Raw genomic sequence first — 13,415 nt, 5'->3', positions numbered from 1 at the left:
TGATCTCAAACTGTATTTATGGGCTGAGCCCTCACTAGTCTCAGAATCTTGCTTGGAGCTCCAGAGCGAAAGCGATTGATGGATATCTTGTATTTCTTCCATTTCCAGATTATTGCGTCAACTGTTCTCTCTTTCTTCTTACTGATGACCCATTCCAGTCCCCGAGGTGCTTTGACAGCACTTTGGTCTTCACCATGGGGGTGGAGAGGTTTGAACGTAAGAGTTTCTGTGACAGGTGTCTTTTTCCTACGTAACAGATTGCGATTATGAGTACTTTCCCAAAGGAACAGGAATAATGTGTGGCCTAGTGGTTAGCATGTTGGCCACACAGTCAGGAGATCGGGAAGACCTGGGTTCGAATCTCCGCTTGGACATCTCTGTGTGGAGTTTGCATGTTCTCCCGGTTTTCTCCGGGTACTCCAGTTTCCTTCCAAAAACATACATGTTAGGTGAATTGGAGACTCTAAATTGTCCATAGGTATGAATGTGAGTGTGAATGGTTCTTTGTCTATATGTGCCCTGCAACTGGCTGGCGACCAGTCCAGGGTGTACCCCGCGACCCTAATGAGGATAAGCGGCATAAACGGTCTTGTAGGGTTACGGTCTGCTTGGTAGGGGATCAAATATTTCCCCCCAATCAAATGCAAATTCATTTGTAACCTTCTGTTTTTTTCTGGATTTCTCTCTGTTACAATAAACGTACCACACAAAAGCTAGACTGGTCATATCTTCATAAGGGAATCACAATACTTCTTTCCCTCACTGTAGGCCAGCGATGGCTCTCAAATAGCTACTTTCCCATCATCACTGGTCATTAGTTTCTTTGTATTGTGGATGATGGAAAGCCACTGTAAAAAAATATATATTTCCAAAAGGCTACTGTCCAGTTTGTAAACAGGTACATTTTCTCATGCTTTTGCAGTTTGTATTAAACTTTCCATTAACATTCAAGGTAAAATTAAGCTCCCAATCCCCGAGAGAGGGCAGCAGAGTGCAACATACTGTATTGTGCGATCCAAATTAGTTGTAATCAAAGCCTACACAGTCAACCTAATTACCCAGGCAAAAGTAGATTGTGTTTCAAAATCCTTACCTGGACAGCATCATTTACAGTATATCAGTGCACTATATATCATATGTGAATCACTACTGTTTATGGTGCAAAGGAAAATTGAAGTATGAGGTTCATTTAAAACTACGAGAGTAAATATTCAATAGAATTATTTTGTAATTCTCCACGTTCGGCATTCAGAGCAAGTGATAGGCGGTGCAAAAAACAAAGGACAGTTGCCATATATTGCATCAACATGTCAACACATCATCAACATAGAAAGCAAAATGAAACTTGAGTGTTAACTTACTGGAGTTACAGTTTATCCTGATACAGTCTAGATGGGGAAGAATAAATGACAGATGAAATTGCATCCTTCAAGGTTACTGCTGCAGACATCCAAAAACAAAAGATCCACCCTTCCGGGGACGTACACATGTAGAAAGACAGCCATTTTGTTACCATTTAATAAATTCTCACACAAAGACATGACTGAAATAAAACAATGCCATGTCTGTCTGTTACAGAAATGTGACTTTTTTTTAATTGAGAGCTTTTGCTCACCACAGTTTATACGCCAATTACTGAGGAACAATATAGATTAAGACAGAGTAAAATGGCCACTTTTAGTACCAGCTGCATTAGATTTCCAACCCACAAATGTTGAACTGGACTGATATGGTTTGGATTATGATTTGCTATTATGGAGAAAACATTGAATTTGTGAGTCAAAAGTGGTACGGCTTAGAAATTGAGAGTTATGTCAACAGTCCCAATGAAGCCATAAAAACTTCAAACTGTACAAACTTCAGGACATCAAGGGTTGGTCACCATGAGGCTGATAGTTTCATGTGCCGTCAACCGCAACAGAAAAGTGGGAGCAAACAGCCACGATCCAGTCAGCACCAGCACCATGCAGAGGCACAGGACCCCAGCCATCAATCCTATACTATGCTTATATTTATGTAAGTATATACTGTATGTACGTGTGTGTGTGTGTGTGTGTGTGTGTGTGTGTGTGTGTATGAATGTATGTCTATATACACATATACGTACTGTACATATGAATATACGTATATAGAAGTTAGAAATGGTAAAAGCATTGAGACAATGCAGTCATCATCTGCTATTCTAATACTATGCTACACCATAGGATTTTACTAGCATCACCTTAAACGCTACAATTTGAGTGATGTGACTTGTTGCTCCGCCTAGTTAATTTAGAGTACGTATTCGGGAAAAGGCTTGGGGTCACAGCCAGCTGTAGGTTTTGCTGGGCTCTGTTCTCGGGCTGTTCGCCTGACGGGCCGCAGGCTTAAGGCCTTTGAAGGGGTGAATACCATCTTTTGACAACGCATAATGAAAAATGGCATTTACATACAAAAAGAAATTTCCACACACCATCGTCAGTAAATGAAACAAATCACTCAGAGTGAGAGAAAAGTGAAAGGGAAGTGGTAATGCATAACAGAATAATGTGACAGAACATAAAGTTTTTGGCGTCCTGCGACTCAGTGGATGTACTTTGTGGACGTGTTCTCCTAGATAGAACGTCTCAGCACATTATTGCTCTTAAAATCCTTGGTGCATGTGTCACGGCATAACTACCACAATCTGTGCTTTTAGCGCTGTGACTTGCTCAAAAGATCTGCAATGAAGAATGTGAGTATTAGTGTGGCTTGTCTTTACCAAACATTGCACAACTGAAGCAAATGCTATGATGGTGTGGCTTAACATTGTATATAGTCTTTAAATACACAGCAGAACCTCAAAAAAGTCCAAAAGTAAATCGGAATTCAGGAAAAATGTTGGTGGAAGAAAAAAACATTATTTGTTTTGTTTGTTTCTTATACTATTACAAGCTTAATTTTAGTTGAACATGTTAACTTTATGTTTTTTTCTTAATATTAGGACTTATTCTCCAAATATTTCGTTTTTAATCTTGTAAAAATTACTGCTCTTTTCTTCCCATTTTTGTTGTTGTTTTTTTGTTTTGTTTTGTTTAATTGCAAATTGGAATGTGCTGAGGGTTGATTAAAAAATAACAGCCACGGGCCGTAAGTAGACGCAGGATAAGACTTTGGACACCCCTGCCTTAAAAAACCCCCACTGTAAACCAGGGGTGTCCAAAGTGTGTCCCACTGGCCTTCTAAAAATATCATTAATTTATTACTGAGAGATATATTATGAGAGATTACACTAATTTGTTGGTCACTTATAACACAAAGCGAAGATGTTGATGTTTTCGTCCCATAGCTTAGCTAACAGTGGTTTGAAAAAGTGTTTTCCCCCTTCCTGATTTCTTATTTTTTTGCATGTTTGTCTCGCTTAAATGTTTCAGATCATCAAAAAACTGTAAATATTAGTCAATGACAACACAACTGAACACAAAATGCAGTTTTTAAATATATATTTTTTATTATTAAGTGAGAAAATGGCACTGTGCGAAAAAGTGATTACCCCCTAAACCTAATACCTGGTTGGGCCCTCCTTAGCAGCAACAACTGCAATCAAGCGTTTGTGATAACTTGCAATGAGTCTCTTACAGCGCTGTGGAGGAATTTTGGCCCACTCATCTTTGCAGAATTGTTGTCATTCAGCCACATTGGAGGGTTTTCCAGCATGAACACCTTTTTAAGGTCATGCCACAGCATCTCAATAGGATTCAGGTCAGGACTTTGACTAGGCCACTCCAAAGTCTTCATTTGGTTTTTCTTCAGCCATTCAGAGGTGGACTTGCTGGTGTGTTTTGGATCATTGTCCTGCTGCAGAACCCAAGTTGCTTTCAGCTTGAGGTCACCAACAGATGGCCGGACTTTCTCCTTCAGGATTTTTCGGTAGACAGCAGAATTCATGGTTCCATTTATCACAGCAAGTCTTCCAGGTCCTGAAGCAGCAAAACAGCCCCAAACCATCACACTACCACCACCATATTTTACTGTTGGTATGATGTTCTTTTTCTGAAATGCGGTGTTACTTTTATGCCAGATGTAATGGGACACACACCTTCCAAAAAGTTCAACTTTTGTCTCGTCAGACCACAGAGTATTTTCCCAAAGGTCTTGGGGATCATCAAGATGTTTTGCCTTAATGTTGTTTTTGTTCATCAGTGGTTTTGGTCTTGGAACTCTGCCATGCAAGCCGTTTTTGCCCAGTGTCTTTCTTATGGTGGCGTCATGAACACTGACCTTAACTGAGGCAAGTGAGGCCTGCAGTTTTTTTGGATGTTGTTGTGGGATTTTTCACTTTTTCACATAGGGCCATGTAGGTTTGGATTTTTTTTCTCCCTTTAAAATAAAATTGTTTCATTTAAAAACTGCATTTTGTGTTCAGGTGTGTTGTCATTGACTAATATTTATATTTGTTTGATTATCTGAAACATGTAATTGTGACAAGCATGCAAACAGAAAGAAATCAGGAAGAAGGCAAACACTTTTTCACTCCACAGTATATTGACCTGCTTTGGACTGGTTTCAAGATATTTAATGCACAAAATCTATCAATGTGACTACCCAATCCTTACATTTTTCTGTACACTATATCTATAATTTTATTTTTAATTTGATCATTTCATTTATTGTAGCATTCCAGTGGAACCTCGGTTAGCGTGTTTTTCAGTTAACGTAGAATATTTGCCCAAATTTTTCCTGTGTTTTCCGGTTAGCGTACAATGTGGCACGCGTCTTGTCAGCGGTTGATTCTGTAGTTCTTTGCTAACTAACACAGTTACGGAACAAGTCTCAAGAATGCTAACACAAAACACTAGTTTTACATGCAGAAAACAATTCTTAATGCGTATAAAAGGACAAATGAAAGGGATAAACGAAAATTTAAGGTTTAAAGATTATCTTGAATGTTGCCAAAGACACGACGTGGCAGCGAGATCAACATGGACGCCACCTTTGTATTTTGCTCTGAGTTATTTCTTGAATTCAACGGTGTTTCTCACCTTTTTTACCAAAATGCTGGTACTTGCAACTTTCTTGGGCTTCAATTTTGGGTTATTTTGCAGCCGTGTTCAAAAGAAAAGCAGAGACTTGAGGTGAGAAACATTACTCAATCCAAGAAATAACTCATGGCAAAACAGAAAGGTGGTGTCCGTGTTGATCTCGCTGGAACATTGTGTTTTTGCCAACAATCAAAGAAGGTAAATCGTCAATGAAGGTAAAAGTAACCTTTCATCATTTATTCTACATGTATTTATATGCATTTTGCATTGTTTTCTGCATCTAAAACTATATATTCTAAGTGCATTCTAAAAATTCTGACTGCATTCTGAGTGCATTCCAAATATTAGGGCCCATTCTTGTGGCCGGCCTTTGTGTTTTTAGCCTGCTAAAAACTTTCGAGGTGGATTCGAAGTGGAAAAACATTGAACGGCATTCAAAATGTATTCTAAATGCACTCTGACTGCATTCTAAATATTCTTTAACAACATTCCAAACATCCTGATCACATAAAAAAGCCACTAAAGTGTCACTATTAACTCATTCCATCCCAGCAGTTTTTCAAAAGACAACCCCTGCAGTACCAGCCATTTTAGACAATTTTGACTGATCTTTCAAGGCGCACAGAATATTGTGTTCTATGGCTTTATACACATGGAATCAGAAAAAAAGTGTGTTTCTACCTTTTTCCGTTCTTCAGTAATCAGCAATAGAGCACAGGCAAGTTTTAGGAAAACATCAGTTCCCGACTAAAAAAGGGAGAAAACAGCTTTTTTTAAAAAACGTTTCATGCATAACGTCCACTTTGACACAAATCTTTTTTGCTTTTGTGACAGCTGAAATATCTAAACAACTATACCAACATAAACAACACAAAAAGGGGTGGTTTTACATCAAAATAACTATTTATGTATTTACAAATATAACACAATGAGCTATTTACAATTTTCATATTTGGAACTGAACTATGAGTGTGCATGTGTGCGTTAAAATTTCCCTACAATGCGTAACCTTCTGCACATTACACTCCTCTAGGTTCTCTCACTTCCTCCTTTCTGTCATGTATGACTTTCCCTTCACTTGATCACGGCCGAGCTCTCATCAAATGCACTTCTGCCACCTTGTGGCCGTTTTTATGGCTTGAAAGTGCTCAGAAGTAAAATCCATTAGTGGAGAGTTGCGTCATCACCTCTTTTTGCCTCTCTCGGACAAAAATGATAAATACAGAATACGTTGGTGGACTCAGGCGTTCAAGATTATAAAAACTTATAAATACGTCTTTGGGATGGAATGAGTTCAGCGCCGCCTTATTCACATCACATCACTGCCAAGGGAAAAAGAGCCCAGTTAACTCCAAAAAGGCCGCCAGAGTGGGCAGCGCAGAAAAGAGGTTGAAAGCCAGCATCACTCACCACTTTACATCACCACTTGCCAATTTACATCACGTCATGCCGAAAAAACGGAGCCAAACTTACCACCGGCTGCCCCCGTGCACACTACAGAGGTGCTGAAATCCAGGGAGCACCTAAAGCACCAACTCTTATTCCTGATAAGTATTTGAACGGAATTCAAATCTTTTCCCAAATGTGGAGACAATTTTGAAACTTGATTTGTGCTTCGTGTGACGGGGGCTTTCGGTTACAGTCCGAACTTCTGGAACGAATGAATGATGCTAACCAAGGTTCCATTGCCTGCAGTTTGCAGGGTTTTATGTTTCATTTTAAAAATCAATGAACTGCCTACACAGAAACGAACATGAACCAAACTGTAGCCTTACAGCCGAGCTACGAGGTTATGACGTACCATTGCACCTCTAATTCTGGCTGGGAGTTTCCTTGAAGGTAGCTTTTTGTGACTTTTTGCAACACTTAGTCCAATAAAATAGACAGCCGCCGCTGCTCACATCATGCAAGATATCAGCGTAGCTCAAAAGATCAAAGAAGTAACCTCATTTATTGTCTAAGGACCTCAGTGCTTCAGCAAGGAATGTTGAAAGAATGAAGACTGAGAAGACTCCAGCAGCAAGGGATTATTTTGCAGGAGAGTGGTGTATTGTTTTCAAATTAAGGTTAACTATATTTATGTAAACTTGAGTGCAGTTACAAATGTCCTTTGGGAAAAAAATGTTTCAAAATATAAATCAACCAGTGTCCGTTGAGGTTCACTGTAGTTACAGTCGTCAGTAAGTCTGTAGATGCATATCTGTGTGTGCAAACTACACTGAAACCCATGCAAATGAGATAAAGCTAATAGAAACCTGAGTGGGACCAAAGTATAACCTTTGAGGAAAAGATATGTACAAAATCATAAAAACAGTGACAGGGGAGATTAGCACTCAACAGCAAACCATCTTGTGAAGAGAATGGAGGTGTGGACACAGATGGAAGAGGAGTGCCTACGTTACCTAGATTGACCGTGAGTTTGACGCGGCCTCCATCCAACTCCAACCTGAGCGTGTCGGCTGAGTCTCGGGAGGTGGTGGCCATGAGGAGGCCGTAGGCCCTCTGGGAGCGAAAGCGCAGAGATACGTCCTCTGCCTCAGTGTGCATGATGGTTGGCATCACCACTTTCATATACATGCTGCCATCGTAGGAGAGGATCGAAGCCTCTGAAAGAGAGGTCGAGACATGCGATTGTGTGAAATAAAATTTTGCAGATTAGGTTTAAACTCAAATATAATCTTCTACAATTTACAATGTTCAGGGTCACAAGGAGCTGGAGTCTATCCTTGCTGATGTCAGGTGAAAGGCGGACTATGCCCTGGACTGGTCGCCAGTCAGTAATGGGGCAAATGTAAATCTTAGTGCGGCATGTGACACAATTGACAGCCAATCCTAACGCAGTAATCCCTCGTGACTTCCAACTTCGAATTCCGTGGCTTCACTCTATCACATTTTTAAAGAAAATATATTAATAGTAAATACCGCTCATATGTATGTGTGAATACACCTATTATTAGTCAAAAATATGCATATTTAGGCAAACATTACAGATATTTTTGTCCTCAATCAAAAATTTTCAGGCATAAATATGGCGAACTGAACTAAAATAGAAAATATTCAGAAGAAGGCATTCAGCGGACGCAGACTTATATTGTACATTGTGTCCACTGTGTATTTACTTCCTTGGGTGCAAATTTTGATATTGTAATGCTGTCTCAAATCAATTTCTGTAATCCCTCGCCATTTCACACTTCGAATTTAGATTTGCATTTTTTTAAAAACATTATCTAATAAAAAGTCTGCATATTAAGGCAAATTTCAGCATAAATTAATTATAGAAAATGGCTAAATGAACTAAAATACAAATATAAGGCATTCAGAAGATGCATTCAAAGACAATGTGATGATATGTAATATTCAACACTGATCACTAGGTGTCAGTAATGTTATTGTAATGTTCGGTAAGACACAAAAACACCACACTTGCATTTATTGCAGATTTGAATTATGTCACCACAGGCACAATAATGCCTAACACGGGCTACTGTTGCGGCCGTAACCCACGCCAAGCTAAAACTTAAGTGTCAGTTCCTGTCCACCCCTCACTCAGCTCCCCAAGGGAACACATTTACAGCAACACACATGAGCACAGGTCTCATTCATGTCTTAAATTGCTTATTAATACGAGTGTAAAGGTGACTATAGGGGTGTTATTTCATGTCTAGAGGTCGCTAATGCTCTATTTCTCTATTTCTATGCTCTAACTATGAAAATATTACATTTATAAATAAGGACTCGTACTTTGCGGAAATTCACTCCATTGTCTGGAACCAATTAACTGTGATAAACGAGGGATTACTGTACAGATATTATAACACATCATCACATCCTATTTGTCGGATCATTTACTATTTCTATCTACTAGTAATAAAGACTGTATTTGTTCAAATTAGCCATGGCGTCCCACATGGATCCGTGCTTGGACGAGTACTGCTCAGTCTTTATATACTTACATTAGCTAATATTATTAGACAGCATTCTATTAGTTTCCACTTTTATGCAGTAACTTTATTTATCAATGAAACCAAATTAAACTAACCAGCTTTCCAACTTCCAGGTGAGTCTTAAAGATTTGAAGAACTGGATGATCGGTAACCTTTACTCCTACCAAACTAAATAAAACTGAAATTATAGTCCTCGGGTGCCATCACCTCAAAGGCAAGGTTTCTAATTATATACTGTAGCTGCTTGAGATGGCTTTATGTTCGCCCCCAGCAGCACAGTCAGGAACCTTACATTTAATCAGGCGCTATCCTTTAATTCTCACATACAACAGGATAACAACAGCGTAGAGTCAGGAGATCGGGAAGATCTGGGTCTGAATCTCTGTCTGGGCATCTCTGTGTGGAGTTGGTATGTTCTCCCTGTGTGTGCGTGGGTTTTCTCCGGTTACTCCGGTTTCCTCCCACATTCCAAAAACATGCATGTTAGGTCAGCGAATGGCTGGAGTCCAGGGTGTACGCTGCCTCTCGCCCAAAAGTCAGGCTCCAGCATACCCCCGTGACCCCAGTGAGGACGAGAGGCATAGAAAATGTATGGATGGAATTTTCCTGCCCCTTGCTGATGCTGAAACATAGTCCATGCTTTTCACAGAAAGGCTAGGCACCACTTTACCTTAAAGAGCTCCAACCCAGTAGAATCCTGCTCTCCCACAGCTTACGTTTACTTGTGTTTTAAAATAGAATGGGAGGTACTTCAGCTGTCAGGCTCCTCTCCTGTGGTACCCTCTTACTGATTCAGTCAAGGGGAAAGAGACTCTCTCTTCATTCAAAACTAAACTTAAAACGTACCTTTGGGTAAAGCTTATAGTCAGGGCTGACTCAGGCATGTCCTGGTCATCTCTGCTGCCATCGGACGAGACTGCACCAAGCTTTCCCTTTCTTCTCTCGATCTAGCTTCCCTATCGCTACATCTCCATAGGTGCTGCCAACTTGACAACCTTCTCGCTAAATCTGGCGACTTTCCAAACCCTCTTGGTGATTTATTTTCTCAAAAGTGACTATCAACAAATCTAGCAGCTTTTTATGGAGTCGTTGGAGACTTTTCTGGTATTTGGATGCTTAAAAATGAAAACACGTATTGTTCTGCAGTTTCTGTTCTCACCGGGCTCTGAGGTCCTCTCAGCCACAAAGCAGACACTAGAGTGATCGCTCCAGTCAGCTCCCGTGGCGCACCGAGAGCATGGCGGACCTCTACGCCCCTCCACATCCAAAGTGCAAATGATTCCCATTATTACGCATCAAGACTTTGAGAGGCTATTTGAGAAGTTATTTTATTTTTAATGAAGGGATGGCCAATTTGAAATGAACAAACCAAGAATCTATCATATTTGTAAACGTAACCAAGGTGTTTTTACTCACTTTTCTGTCACTTGGTATGCTTTTTTTCTGCAGCATCTGTTACATCATATGCAAATAATATGCAAATTATCAGACGGCATTATCTAGCACCTCGGTTCCCAAAGTGGGGTATGTGTACCCCCAGGGGTACGCCAATTGTTATCGGGGTTATGTGAATAAAAATGAAAAACGATTAGCGCCTAACGCTCACAATTACAAGCGCACCTGAATGCCTCATAGCACAGAGCACACCGCCATTGCTCCGTGCGAGTTATGTGAATAAGTCAGTAAGTTTGATGATTATGTTGTGTAGTAAGAGTGTTTCATCTTGAAGGTTTACTTATACTTATATACTTATATATATATATATTATTATATTATATTGGTGTTCCAATCCCTGCACGGTGAAAACCTGCTGATGTATGTATGTATGTTTAATATTTCAATTGAATGAAATGTAAAAATGGTTTATGTTTTTTAAGTGTGCAGCAGTAGGGGGTACATGGCTTCAAGTGAAATGTCTAAAGAGGTACGCGACTGTAAAGAGTTTCTAACACAGCCAATAGCTACTTCTCTTACGGAGGAGTTGGCCACTGGTCTCTGTTTGCTTATAATGTCACGTCTGCTGCTATCGATACAGCTATTGTTAGGTGGACTGCGCCCGTCCATGCAGTACTGCATGTGACTAACCTCTTTCTCCATCTCTCACTCCCCTGTGGTTGGCACTCCCTGCTTCCCCATGTGTGGCTGTTTTCTCTCAGAAGCTACCGTCTGCCCCTCTACTCTCATTCTCTCGTTTTTTGTTTTTTTTTGACGTTCGGTCTATCTCTGTTACAATAAACCTACCACCAAAATCTTTGTAAGGGGGTCAACTTACAAATCATCAAGTAATTATTTCATTTTTCAAAAGCACCACAAAACGTTGCTAAGTTAGTGGCTTCTGACAATTTGAGTCACCAAAAAGGGTTTGGGAAAGTTGCCAAATCAAGGGGTAAAGGGTGTACTCACACAAAGCCAATCGTACCGCGCTTGGGCCCACTTAACACTCAAAGCACGACACTTTAAGCTTATGTGAGCGCTCTGATCCGTGCTCAGGTACACTGTGCATGATTAGCAGAGGTGGGCCGGGGCACTGGTCATGCTGCTAAGATGTGTCATTTAATTAATGCCATCATTCCTCTCATGGTAATGAGTGACAGACACCACCTTGCACAATAGAAATAATCAGATCCACTCCAAATGAGACACAAAGTCAGAGAAATTGCAGTGTGCAAGCGATGTCACGAGCAAGCTGAAGCATGAATGCTCTGTGCGAGTGCATGCCCTTGGGGCCCAGGAAAGGGGGGGGAAATTCACCCAAGTCCGTCATGGTACAAATGGCCTCGTGTGAGTATTCAGCTTACTTGACCACTTTAAGTCACCAAATCAAGCAACAAAGTCACAAAGTTGGACAAACACTAGATAAGAGTTACAGTAAGTCAGGACTGTCTGGTGGGCAAAAAGCATGGCTCGCACTATTCCTTATATGTACTTGTTGTCTTGCTTCTTTATTGTAGTTATATGAATATAGATAGATACTCATTTATCTTAACTAAATTGCATCAAATGTTTTGCAAAAAATCACTTTCTGTAACCCCCCGTGTTTTAGAACAGGGATTCTCAAACTGGGGTCCACGAGCCATAGGCTGGGGGCCTGTTATTTATTTCGTTTTTTGCAATAAGTTAATTACCATAATTTCCGGTGTACAGTTCCACCTCGCAATATCGCGGTTTGATTATCGCTCCCTCGCTATGTCGCGTTTTTTTTCAGAAATTAATTGATTAATAATAAATGATCGCTGTTTTGTGGTAGACTGTGGTCTATTATTACTCAAAAAATCTTGATGTACAAGTGATATGTAGTATTCTGGTCAGTAGGCAGCAGTAATGAAACAAAACATTGAGACATTGCCTTACATTACATTACCTTAACACTGCACAAAGTCATGAAATCAGCCATGGCATGTCTGACATGACAGAGTGAAAAAAAGTTATCTTCCCATTCCATGTGGAAGTGGTAAGTTTTTGGCTTCATAACTTTGCTTGCTAGCTCGGTAGCTTGTTAGCTCGCTAGCTAGCGGCCTTCTTGAGTCCCTGCAACATAAGAGTTGCAATGTGATGTAAACAGTGATTAATAGGAGTGTAAAGGGGCCTAGAGTGGTGTTATTTCATGTCTACAGGGCTCTAATAATGTTAAAACCGTATTTAGAAAGTCAAAAACAGGTTTTCAATGCTCTAACTAAAAAATATTTTATTTATTAACATTGAATTCTATATAACAGAAATTTATTTAACGTGGTCAGATCTGGAACCAATCAACTAATATGAATGAGGGAGCTATGTTTTTCTTATGCTTTGTACCCTGCGGGTTGTACATTGATGTGACTAATTTATGGCTAAAAACTAAATTTCGCATGATGAAGTGAATGAGTGAAGTGGAAGCCTATATCAAGTTTTGAAGTCTTATGCAGTGATCTCTGACACATCTTAAGTAAGTTTGATCAAGTGTAGAATTACTATAGCTTCTGTTTGGACTACTCAGACCGCCAACCATCCCCTATCACCAATGGGTTTCAAAAGGCTGGACTGAATGACGAGGATAGCTCAAGCTAAATGGCTAATTTGCCCAGACAACAAAGAGCGATAGGGCTGGGCAATATATCGATATTATTAAAATATATGATATTTACTTGAAGCACAATATCAAAAACATCCATATCGTTCATATCGCTATAGACTGGATTTGCGCTGTATCTCCCTCATCTCTCTGCGCTGTGTGCGAGCTTCTGCCCCGCCCCCCTCCTTGCATGCAGGAGGAGGAAGTGGTGGAGCAGAAGCCCAGCAGAGCAGTCTTCGATGAAAATGGAGGACGCGACATCGTCTGTGGTGGAAGAATTAATCAGCAACGAAAAAGCAGTGGCTCGGTAATTTGGAGGAACTTGGAATTCAGAGCATAAAAACATATTTTTCACCACCTTCAAATTTGGCACAAACTCCAATACGAGGAATGTGTGAAGCTACGCGCCGGCTGCACAAC

At 40.2% G+C, this 13,415-nt stretch overlaps 1 protein-coding gene across 15 annotated transcripts in view; it reads right to left on the bottom strand.

Annotated features, from left to right (window-relative positions):
* The window catches only part of nrxn3a (neurexin 3a), a 177,105-nt gene that overhangs the window by 55,072 nt on the left and 108,618 nt on the right, over positions 1 to 13,415 (bottom strand). For all 15 annotated transcript variants that reach the window (XR_008573310.1, XR_008573311.1, XR_008573306.1 and 12 more), the window contains exons 11-12: positions 7,403 to 7,606; positions 1,362 to 1,388 (exon numbers count right to left, since the gene is read on the bottom strand). Coding sequence is in view for 6 of the 15 variants with exons in the window: in XM_054795478.1 (XP_054651453.1) it covers positions 1,362 to 1,388; positions 7,403 to 7,606 (231 nt within the window). In the remaining 9 variants the exon portion in view is untranslated. The remainder of the gene's footprint in view (positions 1 to 1,361; positions 1,389 to 7,402; positions 7,607 to 13,415) is intronic.

Source organism: Dunckerocampus dactyliophorus, chromosome 13, assembly GCF_027744805.1.
Source record: "Dunckerocampus dactyliophorus isolate RoL2022-P2 chromosome 13, RoL_Ddac_1.1, whole genome shotgun sequence".
Lineage (NCBI taxonomy): Eukaryota > Metazoa > Chordata > Actinopteri > Syngnathiformes > Syngnathidae > Dunckerocampus > Dunckerocampus dactyliophorus.
This window is presented reverse-complemented; position numbering and strand designations above follow the sequence as displayed.